The 22,940-nt window shown below is 41.7% G+C and overlaps 1 protein-coding gene across 1 annotated transcript; it reads right to left on the bottom strand.

The window, feature by feature from the left end:
• Positions 1 to 6,554: 6,554 nt before the first annotated feature.
• Positions 6,555 to 11,313, bottom strand: LOC121397614. The gene is made up of 2 exons (XM_041574666.1): positions 10,054 to 11,313; positions 6,555 to 9,707 (listed from the first exon to the last, which is right to left on the bottom strand). Exons 1-2 carry the CDS (start codon positions 11,311 to 11,313, stop codon positions 8,289 to 8,291), a joined length of 2,679 nt encoding a protein of 892 aa, XP_041430600.1. The 3' UTR covers positions 6,555 to 8,288.
• Between the last annotated feature and the right edge of the window lie 11,627 nt (positions 11,314 to 22,940).

The following is a 22,940-nucleotide window of genomic DNA, read 5'->3' as shown; positions in this document are numbered from 1 at the left end:
TAAGTACAGCTTTGGGTGGTTCCAGCATTGTGCTTTAATTTATATGACATATTTGCAAGCCAATAATGTTAAATCCTTACATAGTAGTATAAAATGAACTGTGCAGAGGGTTTTTGGGAATTGTAGTCCTGCCAGAGCCACAGGTTGTGTATTACTGTGTAAAGCTAAATGTGTGACATTACCATATGACAACAGAGCAGATGCACATTTCAATTGGAGCATGCATGCAATTCCCATGCAGACACAACACTGCCATTAAAGTACCATTCAAAGATATCTCATCACATAATTGGAATCAGATTCTTTTTATGGTATCAGTTCATTTGCAGTATATTTATTGAAATTAAAATCTCAAGAAACTGCCGTAGGGATCACTGTAACTCCCCAGCCAGTAAATACAGGGTTCCCAATGCTGAAAGCAAACTTAGAGGAAATGCATTTTTTTATTTGGGTTCCCCATTAATTGAATCCTGAATTTGATTCTCTGGCCAGCCACATAGTCCAGGGCTGGACAGAAACTTCTATTTTCAGAAGGAAAAGCTCACGGCTGCTTCTTAAAATTTAGGATTTTGCATAATCCACATGACAATCCCATATAGATTGCTCTGTGATAGACAGAAGGTTTTGTTTTTCCCACCTCAATTTTATTGTGGCTGTCAGAAAACTCCACTTATCCTCTATTATTTGCAGGCGGTGAGCCTTGTATAAATGTGGCCCTTAGTGATGTTGGCAGTGGGGTGGGGTACAATGATGGGCTGGATACGACGTTAACATTGCTGCTTTAAATACTGGCAACGTGTGTCCAAAAAGCACAATGCAAATAGTGGTAAATTGCAACATCTGCCCCTTAGACATGATAAGGAGCAAAGCAGGAGTCAAAAATGACTGTTTAGCCCATATGTTAAATGCTTGTGGGCGTGTACATTTACAAAACCAGCAGTACAGAATGGGTCTGGGTCACATTTTTCGTACCATGGCGATCAGTCATTTAGTCAGTCAGACAGTTTAGAAGATCTCTGTCGGCTAATGATAATATCCCTGCATGTATTGCCTATGACAGTATCAATGGGTGACTGTCATTACTATCTGTCGGACATAACTTTTGTACACAGCCAGAACATTGCTGATTTGTTCTTTTTACTACTTTATTTAACTGAATGATTAGTGGATTGCAACATTTGATTTTTCATCAGACATAAGGAAAAAGCTGCACATCTGTGCCCAGCTTTAGACCGTACAGTATGAGGGTACAGCTTATTGTGTGCCCAGAACATTCGTTCTCTGTATATTTGTATTTATACATATGGGAGGTGCCATATTGTTTCCCCTAGACAGTACAGTATGAGGGTATAGCTTAGTGTGCCCAGAACATTCCTTCTCTGTATATTTGTATTTATACATATGAAAGGGAGGTGCCACCTTGTTTCCCTTAGACAGTACAGTATGAGGGTAAAGTTTATTGTGCCCAGAACATTCCTTCTCTGTATATTTTTATCTATACATATGGGAGGGAGGTGCCATATTGTTTCCCTTACACAGTACAGTATGAGGGTAAAGTTTATTTGCCCAGAACATTCCTTCTCTGTATATTTGAATTTATACATATGGGAGGAAGGTGCCATATTGATTCTCAGTCAGTACAGGGTATACAGTATATGGGTATAGCTCTCTGAACAAACTACTGATATATGTTGCTGGGTGCTAACATTGGCTGCCATATCTCAGGCAATATCCATATTCTCTGTATATAATAAGTTTTAGATTAACACTTACTTAAGAACGGGAGCAAAGTGTGATATTTCTGACCCATCCTGTATGCAAAGGAGTGCTGAGTGAATTTAGGGTAAGCCACATGCTTATAAATAAAGACAGTGGCACAAAGGGTAATTTGAGCCATATCCAGTTGTAAAAATGCGAGACCCAACTTAATGGCATTTAGAAAAAAAGACAAAGATGGGGTACACTTTAGGATTCTGACAGTTACAGGTACAGAATTGAAACAGTTTCTTTTCTGATTTTAATCAAACGGGTCAGTGTAAAACTTTCCCCAGTCCCAGTTCTTCTATACTAAATTACAGTCAGATGGTTTCAATATGGGGTTTGAGAACTGGGTGATCAAATACGCTGACACCAGCAAAAACAGCCTGTGCTGAAGATTATTTCATAAATCCTCTGAGATACCGACATTCCAGAATTTAGGATTTCTGTAAAAACATTCCATTTAGCACTGTAATGTGCATGGCTAAGATTCAAGGTTTGGCTCCGAAAATGTAGTGCCTCGCTGCTGCCCGTTAAAGTATAAAGTGTCAATGGGTCTGAATTTCCAAGTGTAGACGCAAAGTTTCCACCGCTCGGGAGAGCTTTATAGTCCGAGCACAATGTAAGGTTTGTTAAAGATGTTAGGGGGTGCTATTTGGCTGTTACAGTTCTCACCTCCTGAATAAATCCCACTGGGGGTCCAGGAGGGAGATGGGGGAGTAGTGGAAGAAAAGCAACTAACGTGACTTTAAAAGTTAAAGGGGAAATACTGTAGCTCTGCAGTCTGTATTGTTCATATATGAGACCACAGCTGAGCCATAACAGTCTTGCAATGCCCCACGTAAGGGTCGGTACCTCTAGGTGTAGGTTCTGGCAAATACCAAAGGGGCTGCTGTAAGATGCCATAGACTGGCGATACTTATTGGACCTGGTCACAATAGTGGAAGAACGGACCGGATGTTACATGACCAAGCATGGCTGAACCCAGTAGTATACGGTATTAAAGGGAAAGTTCAACACCAACTTACCGGAGTTTTCCTTTCCTGGCTATCCATGTCAGCATTCACTCATGGGTTATTCCCGCCACTGATAGCGGATAGGACAGAATTAAAAGAATAATTAAGCAATCACCCTAACACACCTATATATAGATCCACCCTTCCCCTCAAGAGTGTCTTTGTATTTTAGCAGTTAATCCAACATGGGGTGCAAAAGCGCGAATGCTGCCAGGAATGATTATTGCAGCAACTCTAAAAAAATATATGAAGAACTGCATAATAGCATGGAACTAATGCAGCAAATATTGCCTTAACATATACATAGAAATAACTGCAGTATTTATGTGCCACAGGGCAGGAACCACAAAAGTGGAGAAAACCTCTTAAAATGCTGTACCCAGATGGAGAACTTTAGTAATAGTATAACCACATAATTTTCTTAATGAACGCAGAATCACACTAACTAAACAGCCCGGCTATCTCCATATTTGCTCCATCCAACCAAAATGTCTCATTAAAATTGAGCTTGAGATGGGATGATGAAAATGCTTCATTTATTTTGTATGGCTATACTTTTATCTAAAATTTCCAAATAGTGGCAAACTTCAGAATTGCATTATTAAGGATTATACCAACAGACGCACCATTACATAATTAAACATAATACCAACATACCTACTGTTCAGCAGCTACCCACTGTATAGATATTTGCAATAGTAGAGGACGTTTTATCACACTCCAATATACACCGTAGGCCATGAAAAAACTGCAGTATTAATTCATTTAAAACATGCAAGCATTCAGTAGCGCTAAAATGTAATTGATTGCACCGAATTTTAAGGGGCCCATTTACTTAGCTCGAGTGAAGGAATAGAGGAAAAAAACTTCGAATTTCGAATGTTTTTTTTTTTGGCTACTTCGACCATCGAATGGGCTACTTTGACCTTCGACTACGACTTTGAATCGAACGATTCAAACTAAAAATCGTTCGACCATTCGATAGTCGAAGTACTGTCTTTTTAAGAAAAAACTTTGACCCCCTAGTTTGCTGCCTAAAAGCTACTGAGGTCAATGTTAGCCTATGGGGAAGGTCCCCATAGGCTTCCTAAGCATTTTTTGGTCGAACAAAAATCGTTCGATCGATGGATTAAAATCCTTCGGATCGAACGTTTCGAAGGATTTAATCGATATTCTAAGTCTTTAACTTCGACAGTCGAATATCGAGGGTTAATTAACCCTCGATATCGACCCTAAGTAAATCTGCCCCCTAATGTCTAAGGTTAGACATGAATTACAGCAATGTTTATCAAACAATATCTGGTTTACTAGAGATGGTACCAAATATTGAAATAATTGACTTAAGTAAGTATGTTAGCATACTTAAAATTAATTGCAATTATAGACCAACCATTAATATAATAACATAATATCCTACATGAACAAGCAGTGATTTGAAATTCCTTGCCACCTTCGTATCTTTGCAAAGATTTAAATTAATTAGACTGAATGTGGTATACCCAGCACAGCAGCAGAATAGAGAAAGTAGCAGAACCATATTATAGTTTAATCAACCTGTTGTAACGTATGTATGATATACCCCTCCTTAATACAACAGAGGAATGGTGGTGCTTAAAAGGAGGCCATACATGCTGGGTTACTATCCAGAAAGATTTAAGCATTATTGTAATGCCATAACTGCAGTGACAATCGTAAAAATACAGAGCCTAGTAGAGGTATAAGATAACTTGTGATCGTGCAGTAATATACTAAATACAAAAGTATATTAATAGTTCACTTACCTACACATAATAATTTATTGAACCTAACAAAGGCGAATAATGTTTGCCTGCTATAAAAACAGTATTGACTAGCAGAAGCAAAGTCCTGCTAGCTTACAATAATACAATATTAATATCCTAAAAATAGCAGAAGTATAGTAATGCTAATCTGAGATACAAGATTAATATACTAAGGGGAAGATTTATCAAGGGTCGAGTTTTTTTGAACTCCACTTTGAAATTCTAATAAAAAAAGACCAACTGAAATTCATTTAAAAAATCGTGGGTGGATAGACTTTTTTCGATCGTTCGAATCGAAGTAAGATCATTTCCTTAACGTCCAATTGCAGCACACAAATGGGAATTCCAGTCCCCTCCTCATCTGTAGGACAGCAGGAACAATAAAGTTTTTAACCCTATAAGAACCCCACCCCTTCCTCCTCCCTTCATGTTTTTTCTGTCCTACCTTTGGTAGGATGGCAGGCAGGAAGATCGTTTTTTATTTTTTTTTATTTTTTCAGCTCCTAGAGGGCTGGAGACAAGCGGGGAGCCAGCAGGGCTGGTGGTCCTAGCAAGGGGGTAAGGAATACAATGCCGGTAACCCCGTTCTGAGCCATAGTTTGTATTACACCGGTTGATCCGGTACTTCCGCGTTCCAACTGCAGTCGTAAACACGCTGGCGTAAACACGCTGGCGTAAACACGCTGGCGTAATCACGCTGGCGTTTTTTCGCTCGTTCAGTGGGGAAATTAAAAAAAAAAAAAAAGCCAGCGTTTTTTTCAGTTGGATTGTTTCCCTGTCACTGAGGTGGAAACTGGGTTCTAAGCTGCGGTGCCTGGGGTAATAGCCTAAAGGTATGGCTCGATGTCTCTATCTCTCTATATTGTCTCTCTATCCTCTATATTGGAATGCAAGGATTATTATTCCTGTATTAATATATTGCAGATGTCTAGTCATGAAACTGCTGCAGGCAAGAGGAAATCTAAGACCAAACATTTGGTTTGCCGTGAATGTGAAGTGCCATTACCTGATGATTATGGAAGAGGACGTTGTGAGGAGTGTTTAGCCAAGGCTGATAATGTGCCACAACAGTCTGAAGTTTCTATGGAATGGCTGAAAGATTATCTTCAACAATCTTTTTCTGAGATAAAACAATCTATTTCACAGAGAGACTCAGGTGATGTGGACAAGTCTCCGAGATCCTTGGAAGGAGAAGAATTTACAGTAATTGATTAAATTTATTCATCTTCTGACGAGGAAATAGAGATGTCAGTTTTTCAGCCGGATTCAGTATCAAAATTGATTAAAGCTGTGAGAGCGGCAATTGAAGATCAGGAGGGAAGTACATTGCCTGTGGAAACAGAAAAGGGATGGCCCCAGAAGAGGCAGAAAGTGTTTCCAGTACATCCAGTGATTAAAGATTTGATAGAATTTGAATGGAAAAATCCGGATAAACCCCTGGTAATTAATAAGAGATTTAAAACATTGTTTCCTATCAGTGATGAAGCCATGGTGTGGGAATTGCCTCCAAAGGTTGATGTTGCGGTTGGACGTCTGTCTAAAAGAACAACCATTCCAGTGGAAGATGGGTCTGGTTTAAAGGATGTCATGGACCGCAAGGCTGAATGTTCCCTTAGGCGCATTTATTCCACATCATCAAATCAATGCAAGCCGCTTATCGCTGCGTCAGAGGTTTCCAAGGCCCTCAGAAACTGGGTGGTCCAATTGGAGGAAGATGTGCGAGGAAAGACAACTAGGGAACAACTGTTAAAGGATATGAAAATGATTAAATCTGCAGTAGAATTTCTATGCGATTCATCCATCGAAGCTCTGAAGCTTTCCTCCAGGAATATGGCTTTGGCCACGACCGCTAGACGGGCCATATGGTTAAAACCATGGAGTGTCAGGCTTACCAGGGTTTTCAGATGATGGATCTTGTCAAGCTGTAGAAGGACTCACAAGCGGCTCGCACAACACTGAACCCACCTGAGGATGTTACAGGGGGAACCGTGAATGGAGAGAAGCCAGTGAGGCTACACAGGATCGAGGTACCAGAGGGTCGAGAAGAGAGGCGTAGTCAGGCAGATCCGAGGTCAGAGGCAGGCAGCAAACAACAGGAACGATAAACAGGTCGAGGTCTGGGTATTCAGCAAAGGATCAGAGTCGAGGGCAATCAGAGGTCATACACAGGAGTCAATAAGAAAAGTATAGCTAGGTCTCACAGGAATAAACCACGATAACCAGGCACAGAAGGAATAAAAAAGTAGGTTTAAATACCTTAAGTCTTGGCGCCGCTTTTTCGCCAGCGTCGGCACGCCTGCGTAAAGACGCAGGCGTCACTACGTTCTGTGCCGTCCATGCGCGCACACGCGCCTGCGCTTCGACGCTCGTGACGTCAGAGCCGCCGAGAGCCGCCGCGCTGGAACCCTTCGGTAAGTAACCTTACATTGCCCCCTACCGAGATGCGGCCTCTGGACGCAGATGCTAGAAGGCTTGTCTGGATGAGTCTTGTGGAACTGAGCCACAAGTCTAGGGGCATGTAGATTTGAAGAGGGCTCCCAGGAATTTTCTTCCGGTCCATAGCCTTTCCATTTGACCAAATACTGTAGTCTTTTCCCTCTCCTTCGTGAATCCAAAACCTGTTCAACCACGAATTCTTCTTGGTCATCAACTATAACTGGAGGAGGCGGAAGAAGAGTTCTTCCTGGAAATTGATTCTGTACCACAGGTTTAAGCAACGCCGTATGGAACACCGGATGAATGCGGTAAGACTTGGGTAACTTCAATTGAAACGAAACGGGATTAATTTGACGAGTGATAGAAAAAGGACCCAAAAATCTTTGCCCTAACTTCTTACTTGGACAGGATAATTTGAGATTGACTGAAGATAACCAAACTTGGTCTCCGACCTTGAACTCAGGATCCATTCTTCGTTTACGGTCAGCAAAGCTCTTGAAATCTTGTTGTGCTTTAGTCATTGTTTGTTGTAGTAATTTTAAGTTATGTTTCAGAAAGACAAGCCGATCCTGAACTGCGGGGAGCGAGATCTCAGGAAGCGATGAAGCTGGGAAAATTGCAGGATTCAATCCATAATTAGCAAAAAATGGAGACTGTTTGGTCGAGGAATGGCATGAATTATTATAAGCAAATTCTGCTAAAGGAAGTAAATATACCCAGTCGTCCTGGAGATAAGAAGAATAACATCTTAAGTATTGTTCTAGAGTTTGGTTTGTCCTCTCTGTTTGACCATTAGTTTGGGGGTGGAATGCTGAAGAGAGAGATACCTTAATTTGTAGTGCCCCACATAGAGTCTTCCAAAATTGCGAGGTGAATTGTGGACCCCGGTCAGAAACTACTTCATCTGGTATCCCATGAAGTCTAACCACCTCCCGAATGAATACTTCAGCAGATACAGGAGCAGAAGGTAGTTTGGGTAAAGAAACAAAGTGAGCCATTTTGGTGAGACGGTCAACGAACACCATAATAGCAGTGTGTCCTTGTGATGGAGGAAGTTCTGAAATAAAATCCATAGACACAGATCCCCACGGACGGGATGGCACAGGAAGAGGTTGTAAAAGACCTAGTGGTTTGCTATGAGAGGTCTTAGATCGAGCACAAGTTTCACAAGAAACAACGTATTTAGTACAGTCCTTGTTCAATCCAGGCCACCAAAATAATCTTCTTGCCAACAAAGAGGTCTTTTTAATCCCTGGGTGCCCGGCTAATTTAGCATCATGGACAATTCTGAGTGCCTCTAAACGAAGGTTTTCTGGAACAAAAGTTTATTCTTAAAAAAGAAAAACCCGTCTTTATAACTTGTTTCCTGAGGAAGTGAAGAATGAGAAATAACTCCAGAATCTCTTTTAACTTGATCAAGGAAGGAGGTCTGAAGGAGAAGAAAATGGTTAGGTCCCAAGATGGTTTCGGAAGATTCATGTGAATCTGGTTGTGGAGAAAACATCCGAGATAAAGCGTCAGCTTTTGTGTTCTTAGTGCCAGGGCGATAAGTAAGGTGGAAATTAAAACGCATAAAAAATAGTGCCCATCTGGCTTGCCTGGGCCTAAGTCTTTTAGCTGACCGTAGATATTCCAGATTACGGTGATCTGTAAAGATAAGGATAGGATGTTTGGCGCCTTCAAGGAGATACCTCCACTCCTCTAAAGCGAGCTTAATCGCCAATAGTTCCCTGTCAGCGACGTCATAATTACACTCAGATCTTGACATCTTATGAGAAAAAAAAGCGACTGGGTGAAGTTCCTCTTTAATACCTGATCTTTGGGAAAGAATGGCTCCAACAGCATTTTCCGAAGCATCCACCTCTAATATGAAAGGAAGCGAAGGATCAGGGTGATGAAGGACAGGAGCAGAAATAAAAAGATCTTTTAAACATTGAAAAGCTCTTTGAGCTTCTGAGGTCCACATAAACTTTACATTGGCTCGTGTGAGACTGGTGATAGGTGAAATGATTTGAGAGAAATTTTTAACAAATTTTCTATAAAAATTAGCGAAGCCAATAAATCGCTGGACGGCTTTTCTAGACGTGGGAGCAGGCCAATCCAAGATTGCTGAAACTTTTCGGGAATCCATTTGAATTCCTTGGGGAGTGATAAAGAAACCTAAAAATTCCACAGAATCTTGTTCGAAAATGCATTTTTCCAGCTTAGCATAGAGCTGATGAGTGCGTAAGCGTGAAAGAACCTTCTTCATATGTACTCTGTGGTCTTCGAGAGAATTGGAGAAAACAAGGATGTCATCTAAGTAAATTATGACAAAGACATCCAAGAAATCACGGAACACGTCATTCACAAAGTGTTGGAACGTTGCTGGGGCGTTACATAGGCCGAACGGCATAACAAGGTACTCAAAGTGCCCGTATCTTGTGCGAAAAGCGGTCTTCCACTCATCTCCTTCGCGGATCCTGACCAGATTATAGGCCCCTCTAAGATCCAATTTCGAAAAGACTTTAGCTTCACGAAGCCGTTGGAATAACTCTGGGATGAGTGGAAGTGGGTATCTATTCTTAATAGTTATTTTATTTAGTTCGCGGTAATCAATGCAGGGTCTTAGTGAACGATCCTTCTTTTCTACAAAGAAAATTCCAGCGCCAGCAGGAGAAGTGGAATGACGAATAAAACCTTTGGCTAAGTTCTCAACAAGATAGTTGCGAAGTTCCTATAACTCAGGCTCAGATAGAGGGTATATACGACCAAAAGGTATTTGTGCACCAGGTAGCAGGTCGATAGGACAGTCATAAATGCGATGTGGGGGCAAAATGTCTGTACCCTTCTTATTAAAGACATCCTTAAAATCTTGATAAGCCACTGGAAGATTGTCAGGAACTCCTTGCGAAGATGCTAGCGAGCAAAGTTCAATAGGCCTGCAGGATCTTATTTGTTGACATCTTGAGAGACAGAAGTCAGAAGAAAAAAACTATTTCTCCAGAAGCCCAATTGATAGACGGATTATGCTTGCGAAGCCACGGCATCCCTAAAATAACAGGAAATAAGGGTGACGCCACAATGTCAAAGTTCAGAGTTTCAGAATGAACTTTATTAAGGGACATAGAGAGGGGAAAAGTCTCTTGAATGACTGGACCAGATAATATGGGTGAACCATCAGCAACTCGAAGAAACGTGGGATTCTTTTTCTCGTGCAAGGGAAAACAGTGAGCCTTAGCCGTCGCAGAATCCAGGAAACACCCACTGGCCCCAGAATCAATTATTGCTTGCAGTTTCACCGACTTGTCTTCCCACTGTAAAGAAAGTGGAATGGTAAGTAATGGAGTAAAAGGAGACGTAAATACTGGAGATTGGTTAGAAACTGCTTTACCCTTCAAGGAGGGCCGAGTGGGGCAATCACGAAGCAGATGACCAGCAAGTCCACAATAGAGACACAAATTGAGCCTCCGACGTCTTAAACGTTCCTCAGGAGTTAATGCTGATCTAATAGCTCCGATCTGCATGGGTTCAGGGTCCGCAACCGAAGAGGAGACAGCAGGCAACCGAATTGGTGGGGAAGCATGAGGAAGTACCCACATTGGGGAACCTTGACCTGACCTCTCAGCTCTGCGCTCACGGAGTCTGCGATCAAGTTGTATGGTGAGCAAAATGAGATCGTCTAAAGTCTCTGGGATTCCCGTACGTGCCAATTCATCCTTTAGGCCTTCTGACAACCCCAGACGATACTGGTGTTTGAGTGCAGACTGATTCCAGTCAACATCTGCTGCAAACTTGCGGAACTGAACTGTATAATCTTCGGCTGGCCCACGCCCCTGACTCAGAGAACGAAGTGACGCTTCAGCCGCCAAAGTCCTGTGCGGATCATCATATAATATGGCCATGGCTTTAAAGAAAGACTCCACTGTAGCCAATTCTGGGCTCTGCAGATCCATTAACCGAAAAGCCCAAGCCTGGGGATCTCCGGACAACAAGGAGATAACAGTACCCACCCGAGCCTGTTCAGTAGGATAGGTACGAGATTTCAGAGTAAATAAAAGTTTACAGTTATTTTTAAACAGACGAAAAGTCTTCCGATCACCGGAGAACCGTTCCGGGAGATGAATCTTGGGCTCAGGAAGGTCAGAAGGAAGTACTTGGCTCTCAGAGGCAGATTGATCAGCCGCTGATACGGATGCTGAACCACCGAGAGGCGACTGCAGGGTCCGCATCTGATCTTGCATCTGGGCGTAACCTCCCTGAAGTTCACGGACCGCTTGAGTAAGCGAGGATAACTGTTGGGTAAGGACTGAGAATGGCGATGGCCCTTCCGCTTGATCCATTTGGCCTGGTTATACTGTCAGGCTTACCAGGGTTTTCAGATGATGGATCTTGTCAAGCTGTAGAAGGACTCACAAGCGGCTCGCACAACACTGAATCCACCTGAGGATGTTACAGGGGGAACCGTGAGTGGAGAGAAGCCAGTGAGGCTACACAGGATCGAGGTACCAGAGGGTCGAGAAGAGAGGCGTAGTCAGGCAGATCCGAGGTCAGAGGCAGGCAGCAAACAACAGGAACGATAAACAGGTCGAGGTCTGGGTATTCAGCAAAGGATCAGAGTCGAGGGCAATCAGAGGTCATACACAGGAGTCAATAAGAAAAGTATAGCTAGGTCTCACAGGAATAAACCACGATAACCAGGCACAGAAGGAATAAAAAAGTAGGTTTAAATACCTTAAGTCTTGGCGCCGCTTTTTCGCCAGCGTCGGCACGCCTGCGTAAAGACGCAGGCGTCACTACGTTCTGTGCCGTCCATGCGCGCACACGCGCCTGCGCTTCGACGCTCGTGATGTCAGAGCCGCCAAGAGCCGCCGCGCTGGAACCCTTCGGTAAGTAACCTTACATGGAGGGCCGATTCTACATCAAAGATAAATCTTTGTAACATGGATTTTGAGCCTGGACACCTATTCGGTTCTAAATTAGATACTTTGATGGAAAAACTTTCAGATGAAAAGGGAAAATCTTTACCTCAAGATAGAACCGGAAGAGGTAGAAATTTCTTTTTTCGTAAACAGAGAAGATCTCGGCCAAGAACTCGGCAATCCAGGTTTACTGAGAGGGAAAAAGAGAAAGATAGACCTCATTCATGTAGAAGACAAGGAATATCAAGAGGTACAAGAGGAAGAACCAGAGGTGCTTCAGGAGGAAATAGATTCTCTTCATGACGCCAGAAGTTTGGAGGTGGGAGGAAGACTAGAATTTTTCTATCTCCAATGGAAGAGTTTTGTCACCGATCCTTGGGTTCTTCATCTTATAAAGGAAGGCTACAAGATAGAATTTTTAAGAAAACCACCTCAGGAATTTGTCATTACGCGAATGAAAAGTCCAGATCAGAAGCAGCAAGCATTAGAGGATGCAGTAAAAAAGTTCTTACAGATGAGAGTTCTAGAGGAAGTACCTCAGTTGGAAGAAGGCCTAGGCACATATTCCAGAATTTTTTTGGTCCCAAAGCCAAATGGGACTTTTTGTATGATTATCGACTTAAGAAGACTGAACAAATTCATAAGAAAGAAACACTTTCGAATGGAGTCCATCAGATCAGTGATTCAAATTCTAGAGGAGGGTGATTTTTTGGCGACTCTAGACTTAAGAGACGCGTACCTGCATCTTTCAATTTTTCCAGAACATAGAAAATATTTAAGAGTGGCAGTTTTTCTCGACAAGCAGCTTCGACATTCTCAATTCCGCGCTCTTCCATTTGGAATAACGTCAGCCCCCCGCGTATTCACGAAGGTGGTGGTAGCGGTTGTAGCAGGTCTAAGGGAAGAGGGGATTCACATTGTCCCTTATTTGGACGATTGGCTTATAAAGGCCAGAACAGAGTCTCTACTATCAAGGCATCTCAAGAGGATTCTCGAGGTTCTGGAAGCCCTCGGTTGGATAGTAAATTACGAGAAATCTTCCCTCAACCCTTCAAGACAAAAACAATTCCTGGGTTTTGTCTTAGACACATATCGAATGAATGTATGTCTGACGGAGCAGAGGATTCTAGCTCTTCAGGCTCAGATCTCAAGATTACAAACACGTGTCCCAGTATCTCTTCATCAGATGATGAAAGTATTGGGGTTTATGACGGCATCCATAGAAGCAGTCCCTTGGGCCCGTCTTCACATGCGGTTTCGATAAGAGAACAAAGTTGGCGCCTGGTCACAACAGATGCCTCAAATTTCGGCTGGGGTGCTCATTTGGGCTCTCTTATGGTCCAAGGGACTTGGGATTATGTGGAAAGTCTCTTTCTTCGAATTTCAAAGAGCTAAGGGCTGTGAATCTTTGAAGATTCTCAACTGGGCCGAGAACAACCTACAAGACCTCAAAGCGATCCACATAAGAGGAGAGAACAATTGTCTGGCAGACAGTTTGAGCAGGGGCAAAGTGTGTCCAGGAGAATGGTCATTGAACCAGAAAGTGTATCAGAAGATCATACTCAGATGGGGTACAACAGTGGTAGATTTGATGGCAACTTGCCACAATGCGAAGATCTACAAGTTTTGCTCCCTATACAAGGAAGACAACCCCTGGGTCCTGGACGCGTTTTCCATACAGTGGAACTTCAGTCTGGCATATATCTTCCCTCCCATTCCCCTGATCGGCAGGGTTCTAAAGAAGATCAGACGGGAACAGGTCTCTGTGATAGCCATAATACCCTTTTGGCCGAAAAGGAGTTGGTTCTCGGGCCTGATGGAGATGTGTCAAGAGGAATACTGGGTTCTCCCATTAACGAAGGACCTTCTGGAACAGGGTCATCGGTTTCACCTGGATCTCCAGCGATGGAGACTGACAGCTTGGAGGTTGATGGGTCCCTATTAAAAGGATTGGGAGTATCAAAGGAGGTGTTGAATACTCTGCTTCAATCAAGAAAGCCCTCTACCTCAAAGGTATATTCCAGAATTATAAAAGCCTATAAAAGATGGTGTAGTTCCCAAGATTTCGGTGCATCCGAAAATAATATAAACCACATTTTAGAATTTCTTCAAAGAGGTCTTGAGAAAGATCTTAAACCCAATGCTCTCAAGGTTCAAGTATCTGCATTGTCGGCTTTTTTGGGAATAAAGCTTTCAGAGAATCCTCTCATCAAAAGATTTATTAAAGCAGCAATAAAGCTGAGACCGACCATAATACAACCTATACCACAGTGGGACTTGAATGTGGTTTTGGAGGGATTGTGTGGAACTCCATTTGAACCCCTGGATAAATCAGATATTAAGCATTTATCCTTCAAGGCTTTGTTTCTCACGGCAATTACATCAGCCAAGAGAGTTAGTGAGCTTCAAGCTTTATCAGTGAAAGAACCTTATATTAGGTTTTTCCGGGATTATGTGTTGTTAAGAACAGCTCCACACTTCACACCAAAGGTAGCATCCTGGTCTAATATAAAGCAAGAGATTTGCCTCCCTACTTTTCTCCCAGATCCTGATACTCCTGAAGATATGCGATTACATTCTCTCGATGTGGGTAGAATTCTCAAAGAATACATGAGAAGAACACAGGAGTTTAGAAAATCTGAAAATTTGTTTATTTCTTTTTTTGGGAAAAACAAAGGAAAGGCAGCTTCAAAACTATCTCTGGCCAGATGGATCAAGGATACTATCCAGACATGTTACATTGCAGATAATCGTTCCCCGCATATATTTGTCAGGGCGCATTCGACTCGTGCTATGGCCACCTCCTGGGCAGAAAAATTTCTGGTTCCAATGGATCAAATTTGCAGAGCAGCTTCATGGTCGAATCTTCACACCTTCTCTAGACATTATAGACTAGACATTCAGGCTTCCCAGGAGGCAGCTTTTGGGAGAACCATTCTACAGAAGATGACAAGGAATTCTTGAAGCCCACCCTTTTCTTGCTATGTCCCATTTGTGTGCTGCAATTGGACGTTAAGGAAAGTTGAAATTTTACTTACCGTAATTTCTCTTTCCTTCTCAGTCCAATTGTCAGCACAAAGAAATTATACCCTCCCTATTAAATTACTATGCATTCAGTTGTTGTGTGATTACTTTGAAAGAACATGAAGGGAGGAGGAAGGGGTGGGGTTCTTATAGGGTTAAAAACTTTATTGTTCCTGCTGTCCTACAGATGAGGAGGGGACTGGAATTCCCATTTGTGTGCTGACAATTGGACTGAGAAGAAAAGAGAAATTACGGTAAGTAAAATTTCAACTATTTCATTCGAAGTATTTTCAAAAAAAAAAACTTTGATTTTTCAATCAAAATTGACTCCATATAAGTTCTAGGAGGTTCCCCATAGGCTATAACAGCAATTCGGCAGGTTTTAGATGGCGAATGGTCGAAGGCAAATTTTTAAATAGACAATACATGATAAATTTTGATTTATAAATAATTTTCTATTTTTTTTTCAAATTCAAATCAAATTTGGACTATTCCCTAGTCAAAGTACACAAAAATAGCTCAAAATTCGATTTTTTTTTTTTTTTTTTTTTTTACTTTGAATTTTCAATTCGACCCTTGATAAATCTGAATACAACCTGCAATGATACAGAATAAACACACTGAAAATAAAGACATATCAAATTTACTGAGCACAAATACAGTTATCATCAAATTGTATAGGCATAGCAATGTAATGCTAACTAGCAATGATACAGCGTTAATATATTAAGCATACCTGGTATAGTAAACTAAACCTGCAATCGTACAGTATTAATACCCAAAGCATAGCATAGGCACAACTTTAGCAGCAGTACGTCCTTACTACACTGAAAATAAACACACAGCATAGTAATGGTAACTTACAATACTGCAATCCTAACATTTAGTGGCATATTTATCAAGGGTTGAATTTCAAATTGAAAAAATGTAGAATTAGAATTCAAAAAGACCAACCGAAATTAAGTCAAAGGTTTTTTTTGGTCGAATAGGCCCGTTTTTTATCGAGTAGGTCCGTATTCGGCCGAATTTGAATCATACAAATCGAAGTCTTGGCCATAAGCTTAGCAAGGCAAACTCTGCAGACCGCAGGTGGATTTAAGCCATAATGGAAATAACCAGGTTATTGGATGTTACTTTTTTAAGAGGAATGGTACAGACATAACTTACCTGATCCCCCCCAGTCCCCCCCCCTCTTGCCCTCTTTTTTACCACCTTACTTATCAAAACAGGCTTACCCATAAACTTCGTTTGGCAGCATTTTTGGGCTTTGCATTTGCAAGGATCACCAGCCAGAGGGGATAGAAAGAAAATCAGCAAAACATCTGATAGCAAATAAACAAACAAAGCCAATAAAAAGATCTGGAAAAGAGATGCCAGTGAGCCGCCCTGTAACCCTTTTGAAAAAGGGAATTGTCATGCCACAGCTACCTGCCCAGTCATAATGGCATAAGCATACATGGTATTTGCATGTGGAACCTTTTAGTCCCTAGCTGCCTAAGAGGGACAGCCAGGATGCAAGTGTAACAAAGTGCATATGTCCATGGCTCTTCAGAGAAAGAGAGGATGAACTGGGACCTGGTAAGCCTAAAATAAATATTCTAGCCTAAAAACAGGCACCCATCATCTTCAGGACAGAAAAAAAGACACTCTTGAGGGGAAGGGTGGATCTAGATATAGGTATGTTAGGGTGATTGCTTAATTATTCTTTTAATTCTGTCCTATCAGCTATCAGTGGCGGGAATAACCCATGAGTGAATGCTGACATGGATGGCCAGGGAAAACAGGTTCTAATGTGAAGTGGATAGAAAATGAAAACCAACTGCAAACTGTCTCAGAATGTCACTCTCTACATCATACTGAAAGTTAATTCAAAGATGAACAACCCCTTTAATTATATGGCTCAACATTTATCCAAATAAACACGTTCCAAAATCGTTTTACAGAGAGAGAATGTGAAGTGGGGTCCATTTAGGAATGTTTTTTGAAAGATAAAAAAGGAGGACTGGCAGAGCCCTGGTCCAGCACCACGGACAGTGCATGGAACAGTTTGTACAGCCCTTGTGTAAATAACCACTGATAATGAGATACTGTTACAGTAGAACCCCTATTTTCCGTTTTACACAGGGACCAGAAAAAATTATGGAAAATTTGGGAAAATGTAAAATCATGGAAATACTGATGGAGGACAGGTGTAAGAAAGCTGCAGTCCTCGTGATCAGAAAAGCTTTGTCCTTGCATGTAGAATTCACTCATTAAAAACATTGGACATAATCTGCAAATGCTAAAATGTTTTTGTTTGCAGTTTATAACACAAAGGCAATTTCATGACAGGCAGATTGCACCACATCTTGTAATCCAAAGCGGCCAATCAGATATTTAACTAGGCAGCCAGTAGCTGCTACTTTCTGATTGGTTGGTATGGGTTACTAGACCGTTGTACCTTTTGTTTAAATTTTTTCTGTTTGTTGGTTTTATCTTCAACATACAGAAATAAAGGATAACTTTACAATAACGTTCAAATTGTACATCGATTATTCATATGGATCAATGGTTACCACATTGGAAGATCAAACTCTTTTTTTTTGTTTTAAAACACAAATGGGTACAAGAGGGGGGTCTAATTGGGGGGGGGTATATGTTGGCGTATGTTGGCATCTGTTCCCATATATGTAGGTAGTGACCTGGGGTATGTTTGTATCAATCATATCAGCCCATACACCCCAGACTTTCCCAAATTTATCCGGGTAGCCTCTGCTAATAAATGTTAACTTCTTATGGGGAAGTGCTTGGTTTATTTTAGATTTCCATTGCTTTAGGGTGGGTGGGGTAGATAGTTTCCAGGTTAGAATAATAGTTTTCCTGGCATAGTAATAGAGGAGTCACAGAAGGGTACACTGGTATCTGTCCTGGACTATATTCTCCAGTCATAGGCATATGCCTATGATTATGTATCGTTTGGATATGAAACGCATCAGGACTTGATGCTTTTAACTTACTGAAATAAAGCTGTCTTTTATCATATGAGTGGTTCCAGGAGCGCTTGCCGGTTTTTCTTCGATTCCTTACTCACCCTCTCCTACGGGTTCGGGGCGACACACCCATTCCACTCTACATACTTGGTGAGTGCATTTCCCTATAAGCTTAAGAGAAGTTGAAAAGTGGGCTTTTGTACATCCAAGTCAAAAGTTTTTCAGGGTGAGCTCATAAAGTGTTTTAAGCTCTTACTGCAGTGTCACTTGTATTAATATCTTTTTAGATATGAGCCACAAATCCTTTTTGAAAAAAACTCTAGTCAATTCTCCACTAGGCCCAGTAGACATGCTTCTGGGGACCGCACATTTGGCATGTCTAGTGTTTCCACTGCAAATTACACCACTTTTCCCCAATGGGCAGGTTCAGAACACATGTAGGAATGTACCCGGTTTCCAATATCAGGTTAGGCGACAGCGACTGGAGCACTGAAAAGTCTTTTGTGTGTCTGTGGAATCTGGATCGCAGGAGCTTCAACCCAAACAACCCTGATACTGTTTTAGATGTTCAGAGTTCAGTGATGTGTGTGGCTTGCCACCCCTCCAGTCTTCACTTATTGGCGGTATGTTTTCTGGCCCTTAATTTTTTTTTGCCAATGTAATTACTTTTCTCCTATGTCCTGGGAGACACAGAAACCATAGGGTTAAATCAACTCCCACCAGGAGGCAGGACATTGCAAGACAAATTGCAGACCGTGTATCTGTCTGCCCCCCCGTCTCCTTCATGCTTCTGGTCTACTAAGCAAAGTCATTTCCTACATAACCCTGCCCATAAAGAGAGACACTGACTAATAAATACACGTTACCCCTTTTTTAAAGGAGAACTAAAGTTTAACCAAAGATGTAGCTAGAAATGTTTTTCATTATGTTTTGTGCTTCTGTACCAGCCCAAGGCAACCACAGCCCTTTAGCAGTAAAGGTCTGTGCCTCCAAAGATGCCCCAGTAGCTCCCCGTCTTCTTTTGTGCTAATTCACTGCACATGCTCTGTGCTGCTGTCACTTACTGAGCTTTGAAACCCACTTACAATATACAGTACACATAGAATATAAATGTCACAATATAAGGCTGATTAGTAATTAATACAGATAATTACTACATGGCAGCACAGAAACCAGTGCAATTAGCATCAGAATTTAATAATCAGCCCTGTAGCATCAGCTTATTACAGACAAACCATATTTTCTGCTTGATAATTTGTGACGACCCGTAAACTTAAGCTTCTCAACAGCTGCTCAGAGCCCACTGAGCATTTGAGTGTCACAGACACTTTCCAAGATGGTGACCCCCTGTGACAAGTTTAAAGTCCTGGATTATTGCTGCTATTGAGAAGCTGAAACTTTAGGCCGGTGTAATAAGGTCATTATACAGTCATATGAAAAAGTTTGGGAACCCCTCTCAGCCTGCATAATAATTTACTCCACTTTCAACAAAAAAGATAACAGTGGTATGTCTTTCATTTTCCAGGAACATCTGAGTACTGGGGTGATTTCTGAACAAAGATTGTTAGCAGTATTCCTGGACTCCTTGAAACAGCATTCACCATGGGTTTTAACCCGCCCCCAAGTTGACTAGGACAGGCCCCTCTACCCCTCCTACTTTTAATTCTATATTAGACCCTCCCTCAGTTCAGCCCTCTGTCCTTTTTCCTGTCCTTGTTGGTTGGGACAAAGGTATGTGATAAGGATTTTTTTCTTTGACTTACCTGGGTGTCTTATCCATGCACCCTTCCGGAGCGAGTTCTCTCTTCCTCCCTGCATTGAGGTTCCTTCCTAACCCCGCCTCTAGACAGTGGATGGTTGGGAGCCCTGTTAGGTGGCCAGGGCAGATTTTTGCCTTCTAAGGCTGTTAACCGAGGGGGTAGGCCGACATGTTTTTTTTTTATTGCCATTGTTAAGGCTCTTAGTTACAGCATCTGTTTGAGTTGGCACGCTTAACGTAAGCGCTCGTGTGGAACTGGACGCTGACGTCTGCGTGACGCTGACGCTCGTGTGACGCTGGACGCAAGTGATGTTGACACGCGGGACGTGCACATGATGTGGCGTGTTTTTTGTTTCGGATGGAGAGATATAAGTCTACAGCTAGGAAAAGGAATGCTTGTAATAATCAAAGGAATGGAGAGAAAAAAGTTCTGTGAATACTGTTTAAGTCGCTTGGGATCTAAAGACTCTGATCCTTCAACTTCTACTGATCAAATGAAAGAATTTTTCTCCTGGATGAAGAAGGTGGTTACTTCTACTTTGGATGCAGCAACAACTAGTAGAGATTCGGCTGGTGCGCAAGAAGTATTGTCCGAAGGCTCTGAGGATAATGATCAATATTTTGATAGATCTGAATCAGATGATAAACAAAGTTATGAATCAGGATTTGATTTAACATTAGTGGAGCCTTTTATTAAAGCGGTTAAGGAAGCATTGGAGTTGACACCAAAGGAGGTGACGGAGTCTAGGGCTGATAAGCTTTTTGGAAAGAGAGCTAATAGGCAATTAAAATGTCCATGCCATGAAGTTGTTAAAGATTTAATCTCAGCTGAATGGAGAAAACCATCGAAAAACGTATCTATATCCACAAAATTTGAATGGATGTATCCCTTTGAGGAGGCTGAGGTTTTAGGATGGGAAGTGCAGAGAGTAGATGCGGCTATTTCTAAGTTGGCAAGAATCACGGTTCTTCCAGTAGGAGATGGTGCGTCTTTTAACGACCCAATGGAAAGAAGAATGGAAGCAGCATTGAGGAAGACTTTCCTTGCTGGGACAGCAGCATTCAGACCAGCTATTGCAATGACATTGATTTCAAGAGCCATGAGGATATGGATGGCTAATATTGAAGAAGCATTGGTCAATAGGGTTGAGAGAAATAATATTGTAGCAGCTTTATTTGAAATCAAATTAGCAACAGAATTTTTTTGCGGAAGCTTCTATGGATTTAGTAAGACTGACAGCTAGGTCTACAGTTCTGTCAGTGGTAGCCAGATCAAGTCTTTGGTTAAGAAGTTGGGCAGCGGATGTGGCTTCAAAAGTAAATATATGTACATTACCGTTTGTCAGCTCTATGCTTTTTGGACAGAAGCTGGATGACATCATTAAGCGAGCATCAGGGGGTAAGAGCTTTTTTTTCCCTCAAGATAGAAACAGAAGGCACGCTGGGTACAGGCATATAGACTGGGTAGATCATTTGGAAGATCACAATCATGGAGAGGAGTTCAGAGTGCTTTGCTGAGAGGTCAGAGAAACAGAGCTTCTTCTTCAGGATTGTCTTCCTTTCGTCCATACTGAGGATTCTGAAATGAGGCCTGCCCAGAATTTAGAGGTCGGGGGAAGGTTAGGAGCCTTCTTCAAAATCTGGGCAGCATGGTGCACCGACTTATGGGTACTAGATATACTACAGGGAGGATAAAAATTGGAATTCAGGAAGGTACCTCCTCAAAGATTTCTCCTATCAAGAATTCCATTAGAATTAAGGAAAAGACAAGTGCTATGGGAATCGTTCGATAATTACTTTTTGCAAAAGCAACTTTTCTAAGTACTGGAAGAGGAGAGAGGGTTAGTAAGATATTCTCCTCTGTTCCAAGTAAAGTAACCGTCAGCCAAGTATCTGACGATACTGGATCTCAAGTTGGTGAATAGTTATCTAAACATTCGTTCTTTCAAGATGGAATCACTCAAGCTTATAAGCGCAAGTATTCTCAGAGATGACTGGATAGTCACGATAGATCTCAGAGATGCATACTATCATGTTCCAATATGCCCAGAAGATCAAAGGTTTTTGAGATTTGCGATTGGATTCCAACATTTCCAGTTCACCTCTCTACCTTTTGGACTCTCAACATTTTCAAGAACGTTTATGAAAATTCTGATTCTGTTTTAGTAGCACAGCTGAGGTTTTCCGGGATTCAAATATTCAATTATCTAGATGACCAGTTGATAAAGGCCTCATCCAGAGATGCAATAGTATCAGATATAGAGAGAGTGATTCAGGTTCATGGTTTGATCATCAATTGCGAGAAGAGCAACTTGAAGCCAACACAGAGGATACAATTCTTGGGGGCCATTATAGATTCAAGAGAAATAACTCTTTCCCTTAAAAGTCAAAGGAGAATAGTGATTATCCAAGAGGTTGAAGAATTTACAAAGATCTTCAGACTATCAACCAGACAAATTATGAGGATATTAGGTCTAATGACTTCATGTGTAGGGCTAGCGCCTTGGGCTCAGTGGCATTTCAGACCACTACAGTTGGTTCCTCTTAAAATGGGACAAAATATATCTTCATCAGAGTTTCCATCTGCCTCTAGGAGTTTGACAACAGCTGCAGTGGTGTATAATTCCAGAGAATTTAGCCAAGAGCTGTCAGATGGGGAAGATTCAGTGGGAAGTTTTGACTTCAAATGCCTCGGCTTCAGGATGGGTGGCACAGTGCCAGAAACAATTTGCTCAAGGAGTTTGGAAATGCAGACAGATAAATCTATCATCAAATATATTGGAAGTAAATGCCTTGTGGGAAGCTATTCAAGCCTTCACTCTAGTTCTGAAAGGTTGATCTCTTCAAATTCATCATCAGGATTTGGGGTTGCCCAGAAATAGATCTATTTGCAACCTCGTCCAACAGGAAGATTCAGAGATTCATGTCAAGATTCCCTATGAGGGGTACGGAAGCAGTCGATGCCCTAACAGCCCCTTGGGAATTCAACTTGGGCTATGCCTTCCCTCCAATTCCATTAATCCTTCCACTTCTGAAGAGGATTGCAGTGGAGAAGGTTATAATTATAATGATTGCTCCGTGTTGGCCCCGCAGAGTTTGGTTTCCGATCTTGTCGGGATTGCCAATGAGTCCTCCAATTCAGTTGAATCAGTTTTCCAATCTTCTCTAGCAAGGGCCATTAGTCGCTCCGAATCCTCAGGTATTCAACTTACTGGCTTGGAGATTGAAAGGTCAAGGCTGAGTAGTTCTGGTTGTTCAGATAAAGTTATATCTACTTTGTTGGCTGCAAGAAAAAT

This window comes from Xenopus laevis, chromosome 8S, assembly GCF_017654675.1.
Source record: "Xenopus laevis strain J_2021 chromosome 8S, Xenopus_laevis_v10.1, whole genome shotgun sequence".
NCBI lineage: Eukaryota > Metazoa > Chordata > Amphibia > Anura > Pipidae > Xenopus > Xenopus laevis.
This window is presented reverse-complemented; position numbering and strand designations above follow the sequence as displayed.